This window comes from Eubalaena glacialis, chromosome 15 (assembly GCF_028564815.1).
Source record: "Eubalaena glacialis isolate mEubGla1 chromosome 15, mEubGla1.1.hap2.+ XY, whole genome shotgun sequence".
In the NCBI taxonomy this organism is placed as follows: domain Eukaryota; kingdom Metazoa; phylum Chordata; class Mammalia; order Artiodactyla; family Balaenidae; genus Eubalaena; species Eubalaena glacialis.
Genome location: NC_083730.1, coordinates 1,090,151 through 1,113,991, shown reverse-complemented (window position 1 = coordinate 1,113,991; position 23,841 = coordinate 1,090,151). Strand labels below are relative to the sequence as shown.

At 62.2% G+C, this 23,841-nt stretch overlaps 1 protein-coding gene across 5 annotated transcripts in view; it reads left to right on the top strand.

Annotated features, from left to right (window-relative positions):
* NFATC1 (nuclear factor of activated T cells 1) overlaps nt 1–23,841 on the top strand; it is a 103,759-nt gene that overhangs the window by 50,010 nt on the left and 29,908 nt on the right. For 3 of the 5 annotated variants that reach the window (XR_009697318.1, XM_061169088.1, XM_061169089.1), the window contains exons 7-9: nt 4,782–4,837; nt 9,320–9,452; nt 21,573–22,238. Coding sequence is in view for 4 of the 5 variants with exons in the window: in XM_061169088.1 (XP_061025071.1) it covers nt 4,782–4,837; nt 9,320–9,452; nt 21,573–22,238 (855 nt within the window). In the remaining variant the exon portion in view is untranslated. Of the gene's footprint in view, nt 1–4,781; nt 4,838–9,319; nt 9,453–10,890; nt 10,950–21,572; nt 22,239–23,841 lie in introns of those variants that run through there. The other 2 variants (XM_061169090.1, XM_061169091.1) reach the window with 2 other exon arrangements.

Sequence of the window (23,841 nt, the reverse complement as noted above, 5' to 3'; positions counted from 1 at the left end):
AGCCAACACAGCCAGACCCCAGCCCCAAACCCAACAGAGACAGACCCCAGAAGAAAAGATCGCGTCCAGGGTTTCCTAAGACCTCCAAACGGAAGCAGGACTTGCTTCCTGCGGGGAAGCGTCTGGAGCCGGAGTCCACACTGAACCAGACACAGACCTTGCCCGTTTTACGGAAGAGGATCAGAGTTGAGTCGTCACGGGGCCACCCCGGCTGGGTGGTGCCCGGCGGCCCTTTGGCTTTTGGGGTCTGGCCTCTGTGGTCGGCCTTTGCCGGGGGGAGGTCTGGGGTAGGGCCTTGCGGGTCGGGTGTCACGCGCGGGTCGTCCAGCTGGCACTCAGGCTGCAGCCCCGCTGCCCCGGGTGTTGGTCCCAGGGGTTCTGGAACTTGCACAGAACGGACCCCGCTGGCTGGTGCGCCCCTCACACCCAGAAGCCAAGACTTGGTGCGGGGGAGACGCTGTGTTCAGATGTTTCTGGCGCTGACCCGGGGAAGGCAGGCGGGGAAGGTGCCGCGCGTCCGCGAGGATGGCTGTGGTCATGGGCAGCTGACCTCGGCGGGTGGGGTCTTAGGGTAGCCCTGGGCCGAGACGCCTCCGGGTGTGGGCTTGTGGGGTGGCGGGGGCGTGGGAGCTGCTGCCCCCTGGTAGCCCCAGCCTGCGACCTGCCCAGGACTGACCCCCAGTGAGTGGACTAGAGCAGCGGCTGGGCCCCTCTTGTCCTAAGGAGGCTCTTTCTCACTTTTTGGCCTCGGAATTGAGTGATCCTCCCACGCTTCTAAACTATACAACATCTTGAACAGGCTTGGGAGGGATCACGCTACCCCTGCACCCCTCTGCGGAGATGGGCAGACGGGCAGGGCCCTGTTAGGTGCGCAGGCTCTGTTGGCGTCAGGGGCCCGAGGGCCCTTCTCCTCTCGACTCCGAGCTCTCCCCTTTATCAGTGTCCCAGGACGCGCCCTCGCCCCGTCCCCGGGGACCTCCCCTCCCTGCAGGGCTCTCCTCGTGGGTCCGCATGCGAGAGGCTGGGGAGGGGAGCGGGCTGCAGCTGCTGGACCGGGCGGTGGGCTCAGCGTGACCCCTGCCCTCCCTGGCCTTCACGGGCTCCGGCTGCATCTCTCCCTCCAGGGCACGGCCGCCTGCAGTGGAGGGTGCGGGGGTGTGCAGGCCGGTTGTGAGCCTTGCAGGGGCTGCAGTAGCCAGAGTGGAGGCATCCTGTGCACGGGTGGGAAGTCACCAGAGTGCCCCCTCGTCTTGGCCCGGCTCACTTGTCTCTTCCTCCGGGCGCCTCCCCAGGAGGGCTCCAGAGAGTGGGCCCGGGTCCCTCCCGGGGAGGGGCAGCAAGCAGCAGGGTGGGAGTGGGCACAGCTGGAGCAGCGGCTCCAGGCTCAGGCCCAGCGAAGGCGCCGCTCTGGCCTCTTCCGCGTGTTTCAGGACCTCGTGTGGCGATGCCGCGTGCGGCCGTGTGGGAGGATTCATTTTCCGTGTCAGCCACGTTGAGATGTAACTCACAGGCCGCACGACTCACCCGTTTAAAGTTCAAGGGCTTGGGTTTATTCAGAGCCCAGCACGTGTGTCCCAGGACATTCTCGTCACCCCAAAAGAAGCCTCGCCCGTTAGCCATCACCTGTGTCGTCCCCCAGCCTGGCAGCCAAGGACCGCTTTCTGTCTCCACGGATTTGCCCGCTCAGGGTGTCCTGTGGGCCCAGCTGCCCGGCCCAGCTGCCCCACCCAGCGGGGTCCTCGAGGTCCATCCCACGGGAGCGTCAGGACGTCACCCTCTGAGGGCCGGAGGGAGAGCGTCCTGGTCATCAGTCACCGTGGACGGCCGTCGGTGTCACGTGTGACGCCACAGTGGCCCATGCACGGGCCCCCGAGAGCACACGCGTGTCGCTCCCCTGGGCGCTCCTGGCGGGGGTGTCGGGCCTCAGAGGTGCCGCAGCGGCTGGACCTTCCCTCACTCTGGAGGCGCATCTGCTGGTCCGCGGGGCCCCGACGGCCCGAGTGTTTCACGGCGCGTGGGTCGGAGGCCGCACCTCCGCCCAGCCCTGCGGAGGGCCAGAAACGAGCGAGGCTGCTGGGGACCCTCGGGCCTCCGTCGGCAGCCCCCGCTCAGCCCTGTCCCACGAAGTGTGTGCGCCGGCCCCGAGGCAGCTCCTCCCAGGCGGCTGTGGAAGCCTCCTGGCCGTGGGTGGAGTGGGGAAGCCTTTCTGGTGACTCACGCCGCAGGGAATTCCCTCATGATTCGGAATATTTTTACTTCTGGGCTTGCGCGCAGTTTCCTACTGAGAAAGCCAGCGAGCTCCTGATAAGGCTGGAACACAAAGGGCCATTCAGGGCCGATCGCTTCCCTTCCCGGTAGAGGCTGGACTTGCGCACGACGCCCAGCCGGGCCTGTGCAGAAGAGGCCGCCCAGAGGCCGCATGGCCTCCCATCCGAGGGAGGCTGGGGCAGCTCTGGGGAGTCAGCAGCCAGCGGGGCTGCGGGTGCTGGTGGGGAGGGTCCCCGTGAGATGACAGAGCAGGCCATTACCAGCCCTTGGCGGCTCCTCCCGTCTTGTCCCCGAGCAGGGCTGCGTGTGCACTTCTGACCAAGGGGACGCTGGCCTCTAAGAGCTCACGCTGCGCTTGGGATCCCCAAGGCCGGCCCCTCGGCTGTGACTCAGCCACAGAATAGGGACCTCGGGGCCAGAGTCCCCCAGGGCCAGGGTGACGGGGACACAGGGAGCCCTGGGCCTGTGAGTCGGGCTTTAGGGGTGTGGTTCGAAGGGTCTGCACTTTCAGAAACCGTGCAGGTGGCCAGGCCCGGCTGGCTCGCAGACCTGGTGAGCACAGTGGGACCGCCGGCCCCCAGGTGGGTGCTGTGACAAGGACGGTGTCCCAAAGGCCCGGGAGGCCCTGGAGGGAAGAGACCCCTCCCACCCTGCGTGTCCTCAGCGTGCACACCCCATCGCCCGCTCCACTCCACGCCTGTATTTCCCTTAATTTTTGTTCCACGGATGAACGTGCAACAGCGTTCCCGGGAGGCTGGTCTGGTCTCGGGCCCCTCCTGGAGGGCGGGTGGTGCTAAGGTGGACGCCGGGTAATGCTGGGCATCCCTGGCCCCCAGCGGCCTCAGTCTCCCCTCTCCTTCTGTCGGGAGGCCCGTCAGCCTCTGTCGACAAAAGACTAAGCAGCTGCCAACTGTTCAGGTTTTAGCGCTTAAAGCTGTTTTGGGGGAGAGGGACAAAGATGGGCTTTGTCATGAGAAAACTTGTTGATCTCAAAAGGCACCAAGGACATGGGAGGCTTGGTTACAGGAAGAGTAACTTCGATTTCCTCAAAGCGGTGGGGGGTCCCGACGGTGCGTCCGCGTCTGCGGCAGGTCTGGGCTGCGCCACGCAGGAGCCCGCGTCCCGGAGCGCTTTGCACAGGCACTGGGATCTTCCCTCGTTTATCGGCCCGGAGTCAGGGCACTTCGTTCACCGAGTCCTGTGCTCACAGGACTCTGGAGCGTTTGCTGCTTTGCAGCACTCCTGATGCCTTTAAGGGCGGTGGGTGTTCTTTCCGTTTCCTGTTATTTTTTCCTAGAGGAGAGATGGATGCGGGTCCCTCGGGCCTCCGGCCTGTGTCTTATCACCGAGTGGGTCCATCTGGTGGATACTCAGTACGGGCACCTCCGCGTCCCGAGGGGCTGGTGTGGTCCTGGCACGTCCCAGCCTCTCTGTGACTCACATTTCCTCTCTGCTCCACCCTCCGCCCCTGCCCGGCCAGCACTGCCAGGGAGAAGAAGGAGATTTTGTCTAATTTATTTATACTTTAAGATTTGGAACACACACACATTTCTTCTTGGAAAACAGAGAATAAGCAACAGCTCAGACCATCCAGCTGTAATGGTTTGTTTGGGGAGCCGACTTTATACAAGATGCAGAGGAAGGAGGCCCCTGTAGAAGATTGACATCTATTAATTCAAAATAACGGCCAGACGTAGTCCACAAACAGCATGCCTGCCAGAAGGGCTTCCCAGCTCCCAGAGCATGGCTCGGCTCCGTCACCCCAGAGGGCGGGCTTCCAGGCTTCGGCTCCCTCGAGGGCCTGGTCCGGGGACAATAAACCCTTTCTTTCACGGCACTGGAGCCTTTTCAGTTTTTTCAAACATGCAAACGCCACAGGGTAAGGTTAAAAATACCTTGTGTTTTGCATTTCTGTATCCTGATGCGGCAAAGCACAGTCACAGAGAGGATTTTCTTGCTCACCCGGCAGCTCCCCTGAGCAGGGGCAGGACCCGAGGCTCCCGGGCCCCTGATCATTAGAATAACTCTGCTCCCGAGACACGCGAGGGCTCTGTGGCCCCGGTAGCGAGGCCCTGCTCCCACCCTGTACACCGCAGGCCAGACTCAAACCGGGCCCGAGTCCCCAGGCGGCGCCCTTCTTACCGGGGTCAGCCGCGCTCCCCCCGGGCTCGCTCCCCTCGGAGACCCAAGCTTGGACCCCTCCCAGGGCTGGCGCTGGGGATGCTCGCTGGCACGTGGCTCCTTCCTGCACAGCGGGGGTCTCCAGGCCCCACCAGGTCCCTGCTCTCGGGTTTGGGTTTGAGCTTCTCCCCAGGGCCTCGTGGCCTCTCTCCAGGCGGTCAGTCACGTGGGGCTTCCCACTCGCACCGGCTGCTGGTGGGCCGGCCAGGCCAGGGTGGACCCTCTCATCAGAGCGTTCCCGCCCCGGGTCCCGTCTGCCTGCATCCAGGTGTGATTTCGGGGCGGTGCCCGGTCAGGACAGAGTAATGGACTTCTCGCGCCCTTTCTTGCAGACGGCCACCACATCTGGGAGATGGAGGCGAAAATCGACGGAGCCCTGTGCAAGCCGGTGAGTGCGACGGGGCGGCCATGGGGCGGCGCTCTCTGGGCAGGGCTTTTTACCGGCGGGGGCTCCGGGCCCGAGGCACATGGCTTCTGCTTTGTTAAAACGAACCACCGATGAACATAACAGAGAGAGCGAGGAATAGAAATGGTTGGGAAACGCCTCCCGACATAAGCGCTCTCGGGACTCGCAGCGCGGGGACGACTCGGACGCGGGGCCACCAAGGAGGACAGGGCGCCTCGTGGGCTGCAGGCCCCCCACCAGGAAGACCAGGATGCACTCACACCCCCGGGGCCTGCTGTCCCCTCTGGCTGCCATTATCACCAGGGCCCCAGGGGGCCCGCTGCCCCCCCGGCAGGACCTGCTGTCCGGAGCCTGAGCGCACCTTCCCCCGCCCGGGCAGGTGGGCCTCGGGGTTCCGCCAGCACCCTTGACAGTGAGTCCTCACTGCTGTCCTCCCAGGGAAGAGCCAGGTCACGGACGCGAGGTCAGACCTCCGTGCTGCTCCACTGGCTTGTGCATTGGCCGGCAGCCGGGGCCCCTGCGGGGACAGACGCCCGCCGCACACGCCTGACCTCTGAGGGGTTGCTGCGCTGGCCCAGGGCCCGCCTGAGCCCGTCCTTACGCTCGGCCTCCCATGGCCTTCGTGGTTGTTCACGCACAGAGGGCCCTAAGGGAGAATGATTGTTTCTTGAGTTGTCGACGGAGGATGTGTTCTGTCTGAAGTTACGTAGCTGCTCCAGCTTTCTCTGGATGAGTGTTCATACGGCACGCCTTTCAGTCTGTCTGTGTATTTTGAGTGGGCCCTTGCAGACAACGAAGAGCTGGCCCTTGTGTTCTTACCTGCCCTGACAGTCTCTGTCTTCTCGTCGGGGTGTTGAGACCGCTGTGTGTGAAGTGATTATCGGCGGCGTTGGGTGACTGCGCCGCTGAGCGCGTGTGTGCCCTGCTTAGTCCCAGAAGAGCAGGATGAACCTTCAGGCAACATAACGTGCAGGCTAGCAGGTGACTTTCTGGAGACGTTCACAGTTCTTCCAGGCGCTCTGCCTCGTCCCACCAGCCACTCCTGATGCAGGTGTGTGGATGGTCCTCCTGAAAGCGCAGGGAATGGGGGTCATTGTTCAGAATCTCATCCAGGTCAAGGACTGAATTTTTTCCTCAGGCTTCCCCGTGTGAACAGGGGACCTCGGGCTGTGGGGTTTGCCGAAGCGATCTAGGTGCCCTCTGCGCTGTGGCCGGGAGGACACGTGTTGGGAAGGAGGGCCTGGGGCCTGCGCTTCCCTCCGCGTGGGTGGCGCCATCAGGAAGAAGCATCTTTCACCTGCGACTTAAGCTTTCTTTTCCAAGCACCGACCCTTCTACCAGAAGGCTTTTCAAATGGTATCAGAGGGAGATGCTTCCTCCCTGGCCCAGAGGCGACACCTGTGTCCACGACCTCGCTCCCCCCAGGGTGTCCAGGCCTCTAACCTCACACGCCCTCTTGGGCTCCTCCTGGTCCCCCCAAGGAAGTGCTCCGTCTCAGGCAGCTCCCCTTTCCGACGGGGACTCTGGGTCCCGCAGGCCCAGCAGCTGCAGAGCCGGCCCTCAGGTTTGCTGTGACAGACACTGGCCACCGGCCGTCACCCCGAAACGGGGGCTCTCGGCTCCCAGTTCCAGCCCCACCGCAGGCCCGAGTCCTCTGCCCCCAGGCCACAGTGCCGCCCACCCCTTCTCCCTGGGCAGGAAGGAGAGGCCTGCAGAAGCTATGCATCTTTTGGCATCGAAATAATTCCGCCAAGTTTGCATGTTCAGATTTTCCGTTGTTGAGTTTCCTTTTCCACTGTGAACAGTGCATATATTAAAGAAAACTTAACAGTTGTCAGTCATGTGTTCTAAAGGAAACGTAGGGCATGTGAATAATGATGTGCTTTATGTTTACCATTTCATCTTTCTTATCTCTTAAATGAAGTTTACTTTCATATTTTTTTTCTAATTATAAAAGAGTGTCATATTCACTGTGGAAAATTGGAAGCTATAACAAAGTATAAAAAAAGAAAACGGCTAGTGTAATTTCACCACTTGGATGTAGCCGCCATTAACATTTGGGCGTATTTCCTTCCATCCTTTTCCTGTCGTGGGTGTGTATCTACACGTGCACACACATATATACATATACCTTATGTTGTGTGCATATTTAAAACAAGGTCGGATTGTGCTGTATATATAGTTTATGTACTATCGTGAGCAGTTTAGACAATGGGTTTTCTTTTTTTTTATTAATTAATTAATTTTATTTATTTATTTTTGGCTGCGTTGGGTCTTCGTTGCTGCATGCAGGCTTTTCTCTAGTTGTGGCGAGCGGGGGCTACTCTTGGTTGCGGTGCGCGGGCTTCTCATTGCGGTGGCTTCTCTTGTTGTGGCTCCCGGGCTCTAGGCGCGTGGGCTTCAGTAGCTGTGGCTCGCGGGCTTAGTTGCTCTGCGGCCTGTGGGATCTTCCCGGACCAGGGATCGAACCCATGTCCCCTGCACTGGCAGGTGGATTCTTAACCACTGCGCCACCAGGGAAGCCCCCAGACAATGGGTGTTCTTAAAGCAGGTGACATGGATGTACTGAGTGCTGTTTGTAACCCTTACTCTGTTCCTGTCGTGACAGGTTTTCTTGTCACTGCATTTTCCTTCCCACCTCTACCTTACTGTGTATTTAGCATTAGTGCTCCCACGAGGACAGAACTTTGTCACAAAATTTCATAGTCTGTCTAGCATATCAGTCTGTGCCCACATCAAAACACGACCCTCCAGCCTCTTAGAACTAACAGAAGCCGACCGCGCAACGTGGAACCTGCTCGAGGCGCCTTGCCGTGCCAGACATCCCAGGACTTCCTGCAGCCGCTCCTGTTGACGCCTCCCAGCTTTGCTTCTGGTCTCGGCTTAGGCAAACCCTCTTCCTTTCTGTCTCTTGTCCTGGTTTCTTCTGTAGAGATCGGGCTCCGGTCACTGTGGACCGCCGTGTCTGCCATCATGGAGCACCAGCTGTGTGCCGGGCGCCAGCCTCACCTGCAGGGTCTCCTCATATCATTGAATCCTCAGAAAACAGCCCCCGAGGAGTGTCTTTCTCTTCCGGTTCCCTGTGCAGGTGGTGGAGCTGAGACTCAGAGATGGCAGAGCCAGGGCAGAAACCCAGACCCGTCGGGCCCCAGCCAGGCTCCCGAACACGGGCTGCATAGCTCGGGTGCAGACCCTCAGCGGGGGTCTGGCCGAGCGCACACCCTCGGCTCCACTGGCTCCGTCTCCTTGGGGTTACTTTGCTCAGGCAGGAGACCTGCGTGCTTGTGGCTTCTTCCAAATGGAATGAAGCTGTTAGAACAACAGGGACACATTGCCTGACCCAAGTGTGGTCCCAGGAGACGGAGCCCAGAGGGGGCTGCAGCCCGGGTCCTGGACCCTCCGGCCCTGCCACTCGTGTGCTCTTAGCAGCAATCTTCTGAGCCCCATTTCTTCGCCTGGAAAGGGAAGAGGTTGCCCTGAAGTTCTCCTCAGTTTCGGTTAAATAGTCTTCAGATTTCATTATTAACAGGATTCAATCAATTTTGCTGTTAAATTGGGTAACAGGCTACAGTTACTCTAAGAAAAAAAAAAGTGATGCCATGGATTTTTCTTATACATTTTCCTACTTGTTAACCGAAATCATATGACAAAAAACCTTGAAGAAACCTTTTGGATGTGAACTCTCCCTCCCCCTGCCTAAATCAAGGGCACCTCTTTGGCGCCAAGGACGGGCCCTCATGTGGACGCCCGGGCATCTCAGCACACGGACCCCAGCCTGCTTCCTTCTCCCACACGCATGCTGCCCCACGGCGACCTGTGTTTATATCTGTACTTGAAAGGGCACAGTTTTGTAAACATGTTGCTGACTTTTCATTTAAAACATGGAAAGGTAACAGCAGCTTCCACAAGCCACCCTGATGCATCCGTGCCTGACTGTCCACCCCTCCCAAGTTCGCTGAGTCCGACTCTCCCGTCCCCTTCAATTTGAGAGGATCATGGCTTGGGCTTTGGGCCGTTGGCACGGAACGTCTCCGGCGAGCGCTTCCCCTGGGTCTTTGTTGCCAGTTACCTGAACTGGTGCTCCCGGCTTCACCAGGAGCACCAAGTCGGCGAATGTGGGCTTAGTTTTCTGAAGGTCATGCCTTGGTTTGGGGGCAGAGGGGCGTGGGGTCTTGTGAAGACTTTCCTGCCGGATAGCTGGTCCCCTCTTAGCATCTGTGCTCGTGGCTTCTCTCCTGGGCCAAGTCGGTGGCATCTTAGGGGAAGCCCCCCACCTCCCCACCTCACACACCCCCTCAGCCCACCTTTCGGCTCCGGTGGGAGGAATCAAGGTCCCTGCAGGCCCTCAGGGGGGCCTCTCTGAAGGGAGAACCTGCCGTGTGTGTCACACTCCGGGAGGGTCTGGGTGTGGCTCTGCGTTTGCGAGATGCTCAGTGCCCCCTCCTTCTGCCACTTTCTCACTAGAATTCGCTGGTGGTCGAGATCCCGCCTTTTCGCAACCAGAGGATCACCAGCCCCGTCCAAGTCAACTTCTACGTCTGCAACGGGAAGAGAAAGAGGAGCCAGTACCAGCACTTCACCTACCTGCCCGCCAATGGTAACGCTCTCTTTCTAACCTTAAACGCTGCGAACGAACCCATGGGGTGCTTTTCCTAAAAGAAAATCAGGAACCCTGACCTGTGGTGGCTGCAAACAGTGTGGTCGCGCTGTACGCCCGAGCTGTTACCATCCTGTTAGCAAGATCACGTCATCGGTTCCTTCCAGAGAAAAGTGAAGCTTTCAGTGTACTTTCCTTTATTACTCTTGGGGCTGGGGGCTGCTTTTGGGGATAATTACCGATCATTTTGCTGGCTGCTTGCAGATATACAACCGCCAAGGGGGAGAGAAGGTGCAGCTCTTCTGTATGCAGAAGCGAGGTGGCCTTGGTGGGAGTTTAAATTCTAGAGATGTTTAAGGTGGAGAAGCAAATAGTTACAATGATTTTGCAGGTGCCTTTAGAAATAAACCCTTGTATGAAGCCTGAAGGCTGGTGGTTGGTGTGATCATTAACTAACAGTAATGATTTCTGTCCTCGAGCTAACGTCCCACAGAAAACTCTTGGTTGGATAATTGCATCTCCAGTGACCAGGAGGCTTTCACTCCCAAACACCCTTTACTCGACCAAAAAGCACCTCGTTCAGATTGTCCGCTCACACACTTTGAGGATGGTTTCTTGGCCTGAAAAAGGCCTGTTTACCTTCTCCACCTTTCAGGCTGTTTTCTGAAGGAGAACAGCATCGTGTGTTGTTTCGCTCCTGAACTAGTAGAAAGTTGTTTCCCGGCGCTGCTCAGACCCGAGGCCTGGTGCCCGGGGCCCACACCACCCTCCTCCAGGCCGGCAGGGTGTGTGTCCAGAGAGGGCCGTGTCCTGATTCGGTTGTGTCATGTAAGCACAGCTGTGCCAAGAATCTTGTTATCCTGTGACTTCTGTTTCAAAAACTTGAGATTCGTATAACCTAGGCGGGAAACCACGCACTAGGACTAGTTGCAAAAGCAGCCGTGTCATCTTCTCAGTAAAATCAAGATGTTTTTGAAGGCTTCGCTCTTCTCCTAGTGTGAAGTGTCACGTACGATAGGCGAGGTAATACAAAGCCCTGGAAAACCCGGGGGATAGCAAACAGTTAGCATCACCTGCTTTTCGGGCAAACACTAGCCACGCCTCTCCAGGCTTGAATAACGTGGTCTTGCGGTCATCACGTCACGAGCGTGTACGTGAACAGGCCTGCAGGAGTGCGCGTTGCCGTTGGGCCGTTTGTGGGGAGCGTCTTTGCCCTCCTGCTCTGGGGCCCCTCTGGGGCTTCTGTGATGGGCCCTGCGCACTCCTCACTAATCCTGCCTGTTCTTGGATATGGCGCTGCATTCGTTACAGCAGAAAATTCTCAGTCTTTGTTTGAAAATGTAATGATCGTGTCCTAATTAAAATTCAAGCATGGTTGACTAAAAATTGAATGCGTTAAAGAAAACCTGGGCTTATAAAGAAAAATTACTTTCTAAAGCAGTTTAGAAATCAGCTCGAACGTCGTTTCCTGCAGTTCCTGCTCCAAGTTCACCTCCCGCTTAACACAGACGCCCCCAGTCAGAGGGAGGGGGTCTGCACGCAAACCGGGCCCCCCTCTCAGGTGGGGTAGCGAGGCCGCCAAAGACACGTCACTGAGATGCTGGGCCAGGGCTGCCGAGGGGCCACCGTCTCCCCCTAACCCTACAGCTGCCGTTCAGTCCTACAGGCTCCCTCCCACCAGGGGCTGACCTGCCCCCTGCTCCGCACCCCGTCACCCCCATGTCGGCCCAGCACACCCATCACTCATGCTCCGTGGACCGTCAGCCGGACCCCCCGGTCCCTCGAGCTGGTGACCCAGCCCCACCCACAGACCCGTCTGTCCATCCACCCATCCATCCGGAGCATGGCTGGCTGGCTCTCTGTGGCCTATGCTGCTTTCATCAGGCCCTGGTCTCCCTTCACTTCTCTTCTGGAAATTTGTCCCATCCCCAGGGGGTCGAGGGGTCCGTGGAACCCACGCCCGAGAGCCCCAGCCCTGCCCTGCCTTCCTGGGTGGCCGTGCCCCGTGGGGCTGTGAGCTCCCTGGGAGCAGGGACCCCAGCCGGCCCTGACTCCGTGCCTGGATCGTGGGGACCGTCCTTCTGTGCTTTTCTTTTTTAAAAAATAAATGGACCAGTGAAAGACCGGAACTCGAGCTTCCAGTTTTAGGTTTGGTGTTTTTTCTCGCGGTCGCTTCTGCCCCCTGCAGCTTCGGGCTGAGTCTTCACATGGCTGAGCAGGAGGTGTCGGTTAGGGGCCAGGTGGGCCGGGCCACCTCTGTCACCTCCTTCCCACGCCTGGTCTCAGCCTGTCCTTACCCCCCGGAGCCTCCGCCGCAGAGAAGCCTACCACCCCGTCGCCTGCCGTCTGACGCATCAAGTTAGTGTGTGTTGTTCAAACTGGAAGGAAGCCCGGCTGTGGGTCTGCGCGGGTCTGCGCGGGTCTGCGCGGGGCCTGGGCAGCTTGGGCCCCTCCCCGTCTCTGGGGGCCGTGTTTGGGGGAGAGCCTCCAGGTGCGTGTAGGACACCCTGAGCGAGCAGAGTGTGTAGAGCGGGGGTCCCTGGCGGGAAGGTCAAGGGCAGAGCAGAGCGGACACCCGGGCAGTTGCGGGAAAGGCCACGGACCCACCCACGTGCAGCCAGGGAGGCTTTCCTCAGTTTCTTGTTTGTCGCTGTCTGGGTTTAACCGCAGTCTCCTGAAAGAAAGCGTCCGCTCTCTCCAGCGCTGTGAGCTGAGGGGCCCTGGTACCTGTCACGAGGCCGAGACTCCGGGGAAACAGCCCCAGTTAAAGACGGAAAGCAGCCTGCTCTGTGGGGAGCGGCCCCTGGGTTCGGGGGGAAGGCGGCGTCCACCTCGGCCGTGTCCCCAGGGCTCCCGTTTCCGACGCTGCCCAGTGACCCCAGGACGAGCAGGCAGGGGTGGCAGCTCACACACTAGGGGGGAATCCCAGCTAATGACTTCAGAGTCATGGGCCAAAGTCAGCCTGTTCCTAAAATGAGGAAGTCAGTCATGACAGATCCTTGGGTCTGGAGGGTCCGTCTCTTCCCCTGAGATGTTTCTAGCTGGTTCCCAGGAGTGCCTGCGGTGGCACCGGGGCCCCTGCCCACCTGTTGCTCGGGGTGACGGTCCTGGAGCTTCGCCAGGGTCAGCCAAGGAGGCCCTGGGGACACGCGGGCGCCCGCGTGGCCTCTGCCGATGGCGGAGGGGCTGGGCCCGAGGGCCCCCCGCGTGCTGGGTCCAGCTCAGCGGGGCGGCCGGGCCTGGCGGCCGGACTCACAGACAGGCGGCCACTCAGCTCAGCTGGTCAGCCCTGCGGCCATGGCCTCACTGCGAGCTCTGGGTTGACCTTTTCCACTGAGCGTCTGGCTCTTTCTTCCCGAGCTCGTGGAATTGACATCGCGTCCTGAAGTACTGACCTTCCCGACGTCAGTGTGCGCGCCGGGCAGTGACCGTGGAAGGCGCCCCAGCTCCTTCCCGAGCCTCCGCGGCCGAGGGGGTCTGGAAGGCGGAGCAGCGAAGCCGGGAGCAGCCGCCAAGAGCGGAGCGGCCGCGAGCGCACCCAGGCGGCTCCTCCCCAGGGCCCGGGCCCCCAGGTTCCCCGCCCCGTCCTGCGCTTCAGAAGGAAATGGGCCACGTCCCCATCTCGCCACGTGCCACAGCTGCATCTCTGTGGCTTTGACCGCAGGGAGCCGTGCCTCTGATCCTCAGACGCACACGCGTGTGTGTGCGCGTTTGCGTGTGTGCCTGGCACGTGGCGCCTGCTCGGAGCAGCTGTGTTCAGAGCCCGCTGAGGCCAGGCTTCTGAGGATAGCGTCCCCCACGCGGTCCCTGTCCTGCCCCCTAAAGGGCCCTGTGCGGCCGAGTTTTCTCATCTCCTTCTCCTGGCAGGAACGGGGGAGGCGCAGGTGAGGGTGCAGACCAGCCGCTGCCCGCACCTGGGCCCCGGGCTAAGCCTCACCTCGTCTCAGAGGACCTGCCAGCCTCCCCGCAGAGCAGGCTGTGCTGACGTTGCCACCCATGCGTGTGGAGGGCTGGAACGTTCCAGGTGGCCCGGGGGTTTCAAGCCTGGGCCTGAAGCCCACCCGAAACTCCCACCTGAAGGCTGAGGGGAGCTGGGTGGGGCCCGGTGCAGGCTGGCGGGAGCCGGGACGGGGCGCCCGCTGTGGCTGGTGGCACGACCGCTGCCCGTGGGCCTTCTGGAACCTTCCTGAGTCGGCTCAGTTGCGTGGCGGCCGCGTGGCGGTGAGCGTGCGTTGGCGGGGGACGGTGCACGGCTGTGCACGTCGGGCTCGTGCAGGTGCTGTGACGCGCCTTCTCCTGGGAACTCCCACGTCCCGGAGGCTGCTGTTAGTAAATTCCCAGTTTTACGGGCGCTCTCGCTGTTCCAGCAGGAGAACGAGGGACCGATGTTTTCATTTCTTTCCACGTTAAACCTGCCGCCGCAGAGAGGCAGGGAAGTGGCTGCCCCCCACCGGGCCCCCCTGGAGGGACGAGTCAGGGCCGGGCCGTGGCCCGTGGGGAGGGTTTGGAAGCTGCCCTTCCCTGCAGCGCTCTCCGCGGGCCTGAACTCCTCACGGTGTGTCTGGTCGGCACGCTGCTGGCCTCGCCGTGAGTTGTCCAGACCCGGTGGCAGGAGAGCCCCGGCGTGTGAAGGGGAGGGGGCTTCCCCTCTAAAGGCCGCCATGGGGTCAACGCCGTCGACCGTCTTGGCTGACACCGGCCTGAGACCCCCGATCCGGCCTTGAATCCGCAGGGAGGGGGTTGAGCTTGGAACAGAGGAGGATGAGGGGGGTGAATCGTGGGGCCTGAACTGCTGGGAAAGAAGGCGGGTGCCCTTTCCGCGGGGGGTCCGGGGCCAGGAGGCCAGCGTGGCCACACCCAAGGCTCCCCCACTGAAACCGTCACACGCGGCGGTACGGCGAGGGGGAGGGTGGTTTTGTTCAGATACCTGAGGGCCACGGGCCACCGACTGCAAAGGCAACGTGAGTCGGGAGTGAGGCCGGACCCCCAAGATGTCTGAGCACAGCCTTGCGAAGGGAAGACCTGGTGACCCCTTCCCCCGGGGACCGGGGCTTGCCCACGACAGCGCTCGGCGCGGGGGTTACCCCAGCACGGCCCCCCACCAAGTCACAGCCCTCGGTGCGCGGCTGCTTGGGTCAAACCACAGGAGGGTGAATCACGTTCCCTTCAGGCGCAGTGCTGGCAACAGTGGGTGAAGTCCGAGTGACGCGTTCGTTGGCGCGTGTGCTCTGTTTTGCCTGAAGGCCGTTGTCAGCCTAACTGCGGGAGTCGGAGCCCCGGCTGAGGGCCCTGGAGCCGCGGGGCTGGCGCCACAGACGGCAAGGCCAGCTCACCCGCTCACACCCCGACTGCCCGCGACAGAGCTGTGAAGCCGGCCCATCGCTCGCCGTCCGGGAGCCCTGGGTCACTGTCTCTCGGTGTCCACTCGACGCTCCCGCACAGGCCGCCAGGCAGCACCCCCAGAAAGGCTGGGAGGACCCAAGAGAGGACAGGCCACCCCGTTGGGCTTGGCGGGCACTGCCGCCACCGCGGAGCTGGCGTCTCGGCAGAGTCTGTGGTGTCTCGGTCGGGAGGTTCCTGCCACGAGCCCAGCCTTGTCCTCTGGGAACCCGAGGACCTGGCGCGAGTGCTGGCTGTGCCGTGCAGGGGAGACGGAGCTTGTCCCCAAAGGGAGAAACGCGGTCCCTGCCGCCACGCAGCGGTGGGGTCTGTGAGTCCCCTCGTCCACTGGTCCATCCGCCCCCCAGTCCCCTCTCGGCCCTGGACGCGCACGTAGGGGCCCGCTTGCTGAGGGCCGGCGGTGCAGGTGGCTCCTGTCACCACGTTTCCTGCCTCAGAAAAGTCGTGCCCTGAAGCTACCCTCCTGGTGTTTGTGTCAAACACAAACAAACAATTCGAGTAACAAATTTGTTACTCGAATGCCGCTAACAAACGGAAGACAGTCTGAGCTTCGTTCTCCGGGGCTCAGAACCTCTTCTGCACAGGGCGGTGGCCGGAGCCGAACCGCTGAGGCCCTGGTGGGAGGGGCGGGGGGCGGTCACAGGAGGCGTCCTCTCCTGCGGGGGGTGCTCAGCACCCGTGATGTCACCAGACGTCTCTGCAGGTCAGGGGCACCTCCAATCAGAGATGCGCACTCACAACCTGGAGGCTGCTGGAAGCAGCGCCGGGTCCGGGGGCCCCTTCCTGGCTCACAGACACCCACTTCTCGCCATGTCCCCCACGTACAGCGAGACCCTCTCTCCCCCTCTTAAGACCACAGCCCTACGGCATCAGGGCCCCTCCAACCTCGCTGAACCCGACTCCTTTCCTAATGGCCCATTTCCAAACACAGTCACCCTGGAGTCAGGGCTTCAGCCCCCGCGTCTGGGGGACAGTTCAGTCGGCAGCAGCATCCCTGGCCTGTCCGAGGCCAAAGAGCTGGGCTGTGGCCCCAGGCCTGACCCCTGGCCCCGCTGCTCCCTGTGCCAGCGGGATGGGAAGAGGGAGGGCCCTGCACCGCTGTCCCCGTGCGGGGGAGGCTCGGTGCCGCCGCCCTTACGGCTCATGCCACGTCGGGTCCCTCACCACCTCTTAGGTGGCCGTCACGTCTGTGTTACGGCTGGAAAACCGAGGCCTGGGGGTCACGGGATCAGCCCCAGCGCCGCGCAGCCGGCGGGTGCCTGCCGGGGCTCTGAGTCCATCCACCTGGGAGCAGTGCCGACGTTCGCCCTCGTCCCAGGTGTGGCCACGTCTGTGTGTCCGTCCGTGTGTGCAGGAGACTAGCTGTGCGTGTAGGAGTGCCTGCTTTTCTCTTGGTGCAGCTTCGGGTTGGCCTGCTTTTCTGCGTCCGTTTTGCCTTTATTCTTCATTCGTCTGCGTCTGGACGCCGTGCGAAGCGCCGGGGATACGAATGTCTGTAAAACCCTGAGCTCCGGGGACTCACAGAGGAGCTTGGTCTGTCACAGGCGCGTAAAGTTTTCTGAATAAAACAGTTGGGTTCCCGTGGTGCTGGTACTCAAGAGGGCCGAGGCCCAAATGTCTCCCCAACAGCTGCCAAGCAGCCGGCCTCGGCCTCCCCTGGGTCAGAGCACGGGCGTCCTGTGGTTGGACCACTGGGCCTTGCTCTTCAGCTGGTGGGGGACACCCAGCTCCTCCTTCGTTGTGTGAGGGCCCTGGTCTGGGCATGAGCCCCAGGCACACAGGTGTGAGGGGAGCCCGAGACGGCTGCTGTGCTCCACCTGTCTGCCCGGGGACGGTGGGAAGGTGATCACGCGATTCAAGAGAGACAGCGTCGTTCTGTGTAACGGCCGGCAGGCCAGGGTGTGAGCCCCGCTCCCCAGCAGGGGTCGTGTCACACTGCCCACTGGCTTCTCCATCCACCTGGGATCCTGGGGGTCAGGCCAAGTCGAGGACCCCAGGCCTCAGTTCTGCCCCAGGTCCTGGTGCTGGCCCAGGGCCGAGTGGCCGTGAGCCGAGGGCCTCTGCTGCCTTTGTCTGATCTTCCAGTGAATCAGTCATGGGTAGCCATTTGCAAAATCCACTGAACTCCCGGGTGAAGGGCAGGGTATGGACGTGGGCACCGATTTCCACCGATGGATGCGATCTGAGAGGCGTCGGGAGGGCGTGCGGATGGGGTGGGGCAGCTGTGCCTGGGGGGCCATGTGTCCGCCCCGCGCCCTGCGGACAGAGCAAGGCTCACACTTGCTGCTTGGCCACGTGAGTGACACGGCAGTGCGGCCGCCTCTGTGAACCGCGAGGACCTGGAGAGCGTCCACCCCGAGGAGGCGCGGGTCTGGCGGGGGATCCGGAAAGGCGGCCGGACCTGCCTGGGCCTCCCCGATCCCACTGGGTGGCCAGCAGGCGGGCCCACGGCCGGGCAGGTCCCCTTCTTCCCCAGAGGAGGCGGGAGGCACCCTCTGCTTTCGGTGCGTTTAGACTCTGTAGGTGCCCTGGGGGTAGCGGGTGCGCATGCCCCGGGCCCCGCGTCTGCTCCATGTCTGCCTGGAACTGCCCCTACCTGGCGCTGAGGCGCTGGGGTCTCTGTCCTGGTCACCGTCTCTGGGCTGTGCGCTGCCCCCAGGGCAGGCAGGGTGGGGATTGTCTCCGTTAAGTGCACAGGAGTCTGTGCCCAAAGGGAGCCCATAGTGGTGGCCTCGTGCTGGGGCCTCCAGAGGTGGGATCGGCCCACCGCCCGGGTGCGGAGAGGCTGCAAATGCAGGGAAGGGCGTCTGAGCTGAGCAAAGAGGCCCAGCTCAGCCAGGTCACCAAGGACTCGTGCGCCCGCAAAGGCCCGGAGGCTGGGGTGGGGAGGGGTCCCGCCTGGGTCACGTCTCCACCCTACCGTGGGAAGAATCCGGTGGGTCCCGATGCCATGGGAAGGTGATGCATTTCCTGAACCTCACCTCGCGCCCTCGGCCGGGTTGGGCCCACAGAGGCCCCTCAAGATCGTCTTGCTGAGACTTTCCCAGAAAGCCCCCCAGGGTGAAGAGGGAGTTAACGCGGGTGCCACCGGGCAGCTTTAAACAGGTCGTAAACCACAGACACTGAAGCGGCCAGCAGCACAGACGCCAGATCGCTCCTGCCCTCCGCCAGCCCCCGGGATCGCAGGGCCTGGGCTGGCTGCGTGGCACGTAAATCAGGCCCGCGGCCTTTTCCCGGCTGCACCTCCAAAGCCGGCAGAGCAGACAGGGTGAGGGTTTTTAAAGAGCTCGGGGGACCCTGGACGAAAGGGGCGAGCTGGCCCTCGTGCCTGCCTGAAAATCCAGGGCAGGAGAGAGGCGCCCAGCAGGGCTTTAACTTAACCTGCTAGACACGTATTTCCTTAAGGTCGAGAACTCTGAGCCTCAGCGCGCTGATGCAGAATTTAACCCTTGCCATTCTGGACGCCACAGGCCCCACGAGCAGCTTTCGAATCCACCCCCTGCCCCCCCCCGGGGTCATATGGGTTTGTCGGGGCTGTTTTTAGTGACAGCTGTGCCCACTGGCCGTTTCTGGATGATTCTGGTTGGAGGCTGCCCCCAGCCCCGCAGTGCCGTCTGCAGAGCCCGTCCTGGAGCCTGAGGCTGTAGGACCAGAGGCAGGGCCGCTTGCTCCTGGGAGAGGCCGTCTTGCCTGTGCTGGAGCTGACGGCCACCTTCACACCCTGGGCACTGTAGCGGGAAGCGGGCGCGGCACATCACATGTTCTCTTACATGCGAGGACGTGCATCTGTGTCAAGGCTGCCCCAGGCCACTCCCCTACCCCCGCCCGCCTCCCTGGGATGCCCAGCTCGGGGCAGGAGCCCGTGTCGGGCTGCACACAGAGCTTGGACCCAGCAGAGGCCCCTCCTTGAGGTGGGCTTCCACGCGGGGACCCCAGCCGGTAGGTGCTCGCGGCAGAAACCCCGGGCTGGGACTTCCCTGGTGGCGCAGTGGTTAAGAATCCGCCTGCCAATGCAGGGGACACGGGTTCCTGGTCCTGGAAGATCCCACATGCCTCGGAGCAACTAAGCCCATGAGCCACAATTACTGAGCCTGCGTTCTAGAACCCGTGAGCCACAACTACTGAGCCCACGTGCCACAACTACTGAAGCCCACGTGCCTAGAGCCTGTGCTCCGCAACAAGAGAAGCCACCACAATGAGAAGCCCACGTGCTGCAAGGGAGCGTAGCCCCTGCTCGCCGCAACTAGAGAAAGCCCGCACGCAGCAACGAAGACCCAACGCAGCCAAAAATAAATAAATAAATAAATAAATAAATTTTAAAAAAAGAAACCCCGGGCTGCAGAAGCTGCTGCCACGGGCATGCGGATTGGGAGGGGAGAGACCCTTAGGTCCTGAGGGGCCCCCTGACGAAGCCACAGGTGCTTCTGCACTTGCGCTGGGACACGGGGCCACAGGCACATCGAATCTGGGGGCCCGGCCTAGACTGTGAGCAGCCCCTGTACCAAGTGCCGACGCCTCCGCTGGGGCCTGCGGCCCCTGCATCAGGGCACGTTCACGTGGGGAATCTTCACCCCCTCGCTGCAGAGGAACCCCTCGGAGCCACGGGAGACGCACACGGCTGCTGCCGGGACCTGCGGGCGTTTCCCCAGTGTGTGAGCCACACGGAGATCAGTGCCACCTGAGGATGGCGGACAGCGGCCCTTCTCGGTGTCCTGCCGGCAGCCAGTGACGCTTTCCCTGTAATCCAGTCCTGCGGGGATTCGAGCCCCTCACACAGAGCCCTAGCTGGCTGTGACAGAGAGAGGGAGAGAGGTCCCTTCCCCAGCAAAGGACCGTGAGTGTGGGCACCGGGGCAGGCCAGGCCCTGTGGGTGGTCGGCCTGGCTGATGAAAACCAACCCACACCCCCGACGGAGCACCCGGGGTGAGGACGCCCCGTGCGCCCTCCGCGGGCTCGCCTGCCCCCGCCTGCGCTGCCCACACCCGCCGTGCTGGCTGCGTCCTGTCCAAGAATGCTGGGCACACCGGGCTCTGGGCGTCTGAGGCACCGCGTCCTACGGCGCAGGCCTAGGGCCTCGCAGCTCTCAGCCTGACGTGACTTCAGGGACAACGAGGGGCCGACCGTGGCTCGCCCTGCGGGTGGCAGGGATACTTCCCGCGGCAGCCCCGCGATGACCATCACCCACGTGTTTCCTCCCCGCCTTCCAGCTGTCAGCACCACCCGGGGACCAGGCGCCTCCCTGCCCAGTGTGCAGACACGTCAGAGACGGGAAGAATGGGAGCAGGGGCTGGGAAGTTGGCACAATGAGGGTAAAACTAAAGGAAACAGCTTCTCTGGGAATCCTGAGTTGAAAGCCCAGGGCCTGGAGATGCTAAGCGGAGTTACGTGCTCCTGCATCAGTGGGTCTGGAGTGTCACCTGGATCCCAGCCACGTGGCTACCGTGCTGCCCAGGTGCCCCTGCGGACGGGCTTCGCAAGAGGCCGTCTTCCTCGTCACGGCTGCTGTGGATTTGCAGGGGCCCGGCTGTTACAGAAGAGATGTGCATCCTTGCTGGCTTGAGACCTTTGTTAAAGCAAAGCTATGTTCGGGAGAGAATCTTTATTTACTTAAGGAGGAGGCTGGGATGGCGAGGGGCGTTCCCTCCGTGTGGCTGCCCCTGCCGCCAGGAATCCAGCAGCACACACACGAAGAGGTGAAAATACGATTAGGAGGGGTCTGATGACAGCTCATCATCCATCCTGCGTTTGCTGCGGCAGCGCTGGGCATCTGTTATGCATTTAAGTGCGCCCTTACCAGTCACTCTCAGGATAATTTGACCACCGGGATGTCTCCTGTAAACTGGTGTAAGAGGCAGGAACCAACGAGAAAATGGGTCACAGGAAGTAAGCAAGGGCGGGATTGGGGCTGTGGTCGAGGTGGAGCCCAAGCCCCTGTGCAGGCCCCGCGGCACATCTGCTCACCTTCTCCCCGACCCTCTCGGCGCCTGGTCTGGCCCACGGCCTGGAGGGGAGTGAAAGGGACCCTCCCGTCCCCATCATGCCCTCCTCCCAGCCTGGTTCTCTGCACCACCGGCTTCCTGTCGAGGGGTGGACAGGGGAGTGGTCTGGAAGCAGTCTGGGGGCTTCCAGCTCTGCCCCAGGAGCTGCGTGATCGCTGGTTGTGTGTTGTTTCCAGTGGAAACGAAGCAGCAGGAGGGAGGGATGGCGTATTTGCTCGTGTGGAACTGTTTTCTTTGTTGAGTGGCTGAAGGATTCTCTCCTACAGCAAATGGACACTTATCTTTTCTGTCAGATTTTTACTGACTTCCAAACGCCATCTTACTGTTCAAGTTCACCAAGTGTCAGACATTTATCAGATAGGGCGTCAGTAGCAGCAGAAATGCAGTAGTACGTCCAAGTTAAAAATTTCCCTTTGATTACTACAAATCCACGGGCCCTTGGGTCCAAGGCTTCTCCTGCAGTTTGCGAATGGATTTTTATAGCACATTAGTGCTGGGGGAGATTCCAAGGAAAACAGCGCTCTCGGTATGAGAACCAGCTGCAGCTTTCTGGAGCCGATGACTCACACCCGCTTTTTAATTGGGTGGGAGAGCCAGGCAGGAGACACACAGGGACTCAGTCAAAGCGCTGTTTGTTTTCCGAGGGTATCCTAGCCACAGGCCCGCCCCACGGCTCCCATCTGCAGCTCGTGTTTACTTAACTTTTTTTTCCTCCTCACAGTTCCAATCATAAAAACGGAGCCCAGTGATGATTACGAGCCTGCCCTCACCTGTGGACCAATGAGCCAGGGCCTGAGCCCGCTCCCCAAGCCCTGCTACGGCCAGCCACTCGCCCTGCCGCCTGACCCGGGCTCCTGCCTCGTGCCCGGCTTCCCGCCCCGTCCACAGAGCAGCGCCAGCCCCGAGCTCCACGACCTCTCCTGCGCCCCCTACGGCCCGGCCACGGCCGGCCCAGGCCACGGCCCCCTCGGACTTCCGCGGCCAGTCGGTGGGGTCCTCGCCGGCCAGGAGGCGCCGAGACCCGCGGGTGTGCCTCCCGGGCCCCCCCAGCCGCCACCCCCCGCCCCGCTGCAGCCACAGGTGAGTCCGCCGTCAAGTGGTAGCTGCTCCCCGGGGTGCCGGCCAGCGCTCTGTCCCCACAGTCCCTCCTCTCCGCTGCCGCCCGGGACCCAAGAGCCGACCCGCCTGCAGCCCTGCAGCCCCGCGCGCCCCCCCGGGACGGGCCACCAGCAGCGCCAGCCGTCCGAGGTTCCGAGCAGCGAGCCTGCAGCCGCCCGGCCCCTGCCAGCGCCCGAGGTGCGTGAGGACAGTAATCATAGTCTGGCCCCCCTTCCCGTAACGGTCAAGCGAGAGCCTCAGGAGCTGGACCCGCTGGACCTGGACGACGGTAAGTGCTCGCGGGCGGGCGCGCGGCCAGCCCGGCGCCGTGGGTCCGCTGCGGCAGGAGGGGCGCGTGCACCGCCGCCCAGCTGGGACGCGCCTCGTGTGTGTCCTGCGGGACGCTCCTGCCACCCTCGGTGGCCCCTGGCGGCCAGCAGTGTTGCCGCCAGCCAGCGGGCTCGCACAGCTCTGCCCGGTGGGGGCCCGTGGCTGTCGACCCTCGGGTCCACTGTCCGCGGGGCGGCACAGGGAGAGCTCGGGGCGCCCGGGTGTGCCGGCCCTGGCCGCGTGGAGCACGGCGCCCCCGGGAGCTGACGTGTCCTGTGAGGAGGGGAGGCCGCCCTGGGCTCGGCCGTGGCTCCAGCTTCTTGATTCCTAGCGTCCGAACTGCTTCTCTAGTCGCATAAACCGCTTTTACGTATTCGCGCAGCTAAAAGCGAGCGACTTGCACCTGTTCAGCTCGTGAGAACACTTTAAGCACGTGACAGGCTTGTTGGAAGCTCGGTGATCACACGATGAGGAGCCGGTGGCTCCCTGGACCGGGGCTTAGGTCCCAGCACGGCACCCGGACTCCACGGAGACGCGTTCAGGGTGATTTGGAAACGAAGCGTCCTCGAGACACCCGCAGTCAGGCTAATTCGTGTGGAAATCTGAGCCCCAAGGTCTTCCTATAAAATGAGAGCGGAAGGCACCTCGTCGAAAGATTTTTTTCTCTTTCCTTTGGGAAAAGGTGCCAGGGGCCCCGTGATCTGGTGGGTGAGAGGTCATCCAGTGCTCTCGTGGGCCCTGCGTGGATTGTCCGTCCGTGTGGGCGCCCAAAGCCAGCCTGGAACAAGGCAGAGAGAACCCGTCCCCCAGAGGAAGCCGCACTGGGCTGGTCTCAGAACCTCTGCCTGAGGGGCCCCGGGACCACACGTGTGCCCTGAAAACAGTGGGCAGACAAGTGTCGTCGGCGGGTGGAGGGCCGGGAGAGCCCGTGGGGGACGGGGGCCCAAGGCTCTCACCCGAAAGCTGTGAGGCTGAGCAGGGCCTGGAGGAGGGAGGCGGGCGCCTTTTGCGACCCCCGCCCAGACTCCAGCAGGACCACGGCGGAACTTGCTGACGCAAAGCAGACGTGAGGGCCAGCGTCCAGCCTCAGACGCAGGGGCCCGCCTCGGCCGGACCCTGGGCTCAAAGGCGGCGTCTCCTCACGCTGCAGGCGCCGGGGTGAGCGGGGTGGGGAGCAGGGCCTCCTTCCGTCCTGACCGCCATCCCGGTCCCATCGTGAGCGCAGGGGTCTGGTTAGGTGAACCCGGCACCTCCTGGGCCGTGACCAACCCCCTAAAGTTGCCGAGGGCCCAGAACATGGTCGTCAGGGGAAGAGCCCCTGAACTCCGGCGGTGCCTCTGAAAGCACTTCTGAGGGTGGGAGGGAGGGACCCCGGCCTCTCTAGGATCCCACCAGCACACCCTGCAAAGGGGTCGCCTGCTTTGAGGGTGGGCACTTACAGAAGAAGAACGCTTGAAAGCACGTAGCCTTGCGTCAGAAAAGAGCAGGGGAGGCACTGGGAGGGGCCCCACTGCCCCCCGAGCAGACAGGGACCTGGGAGACCCTGAGGCCTGGGTGGCCAA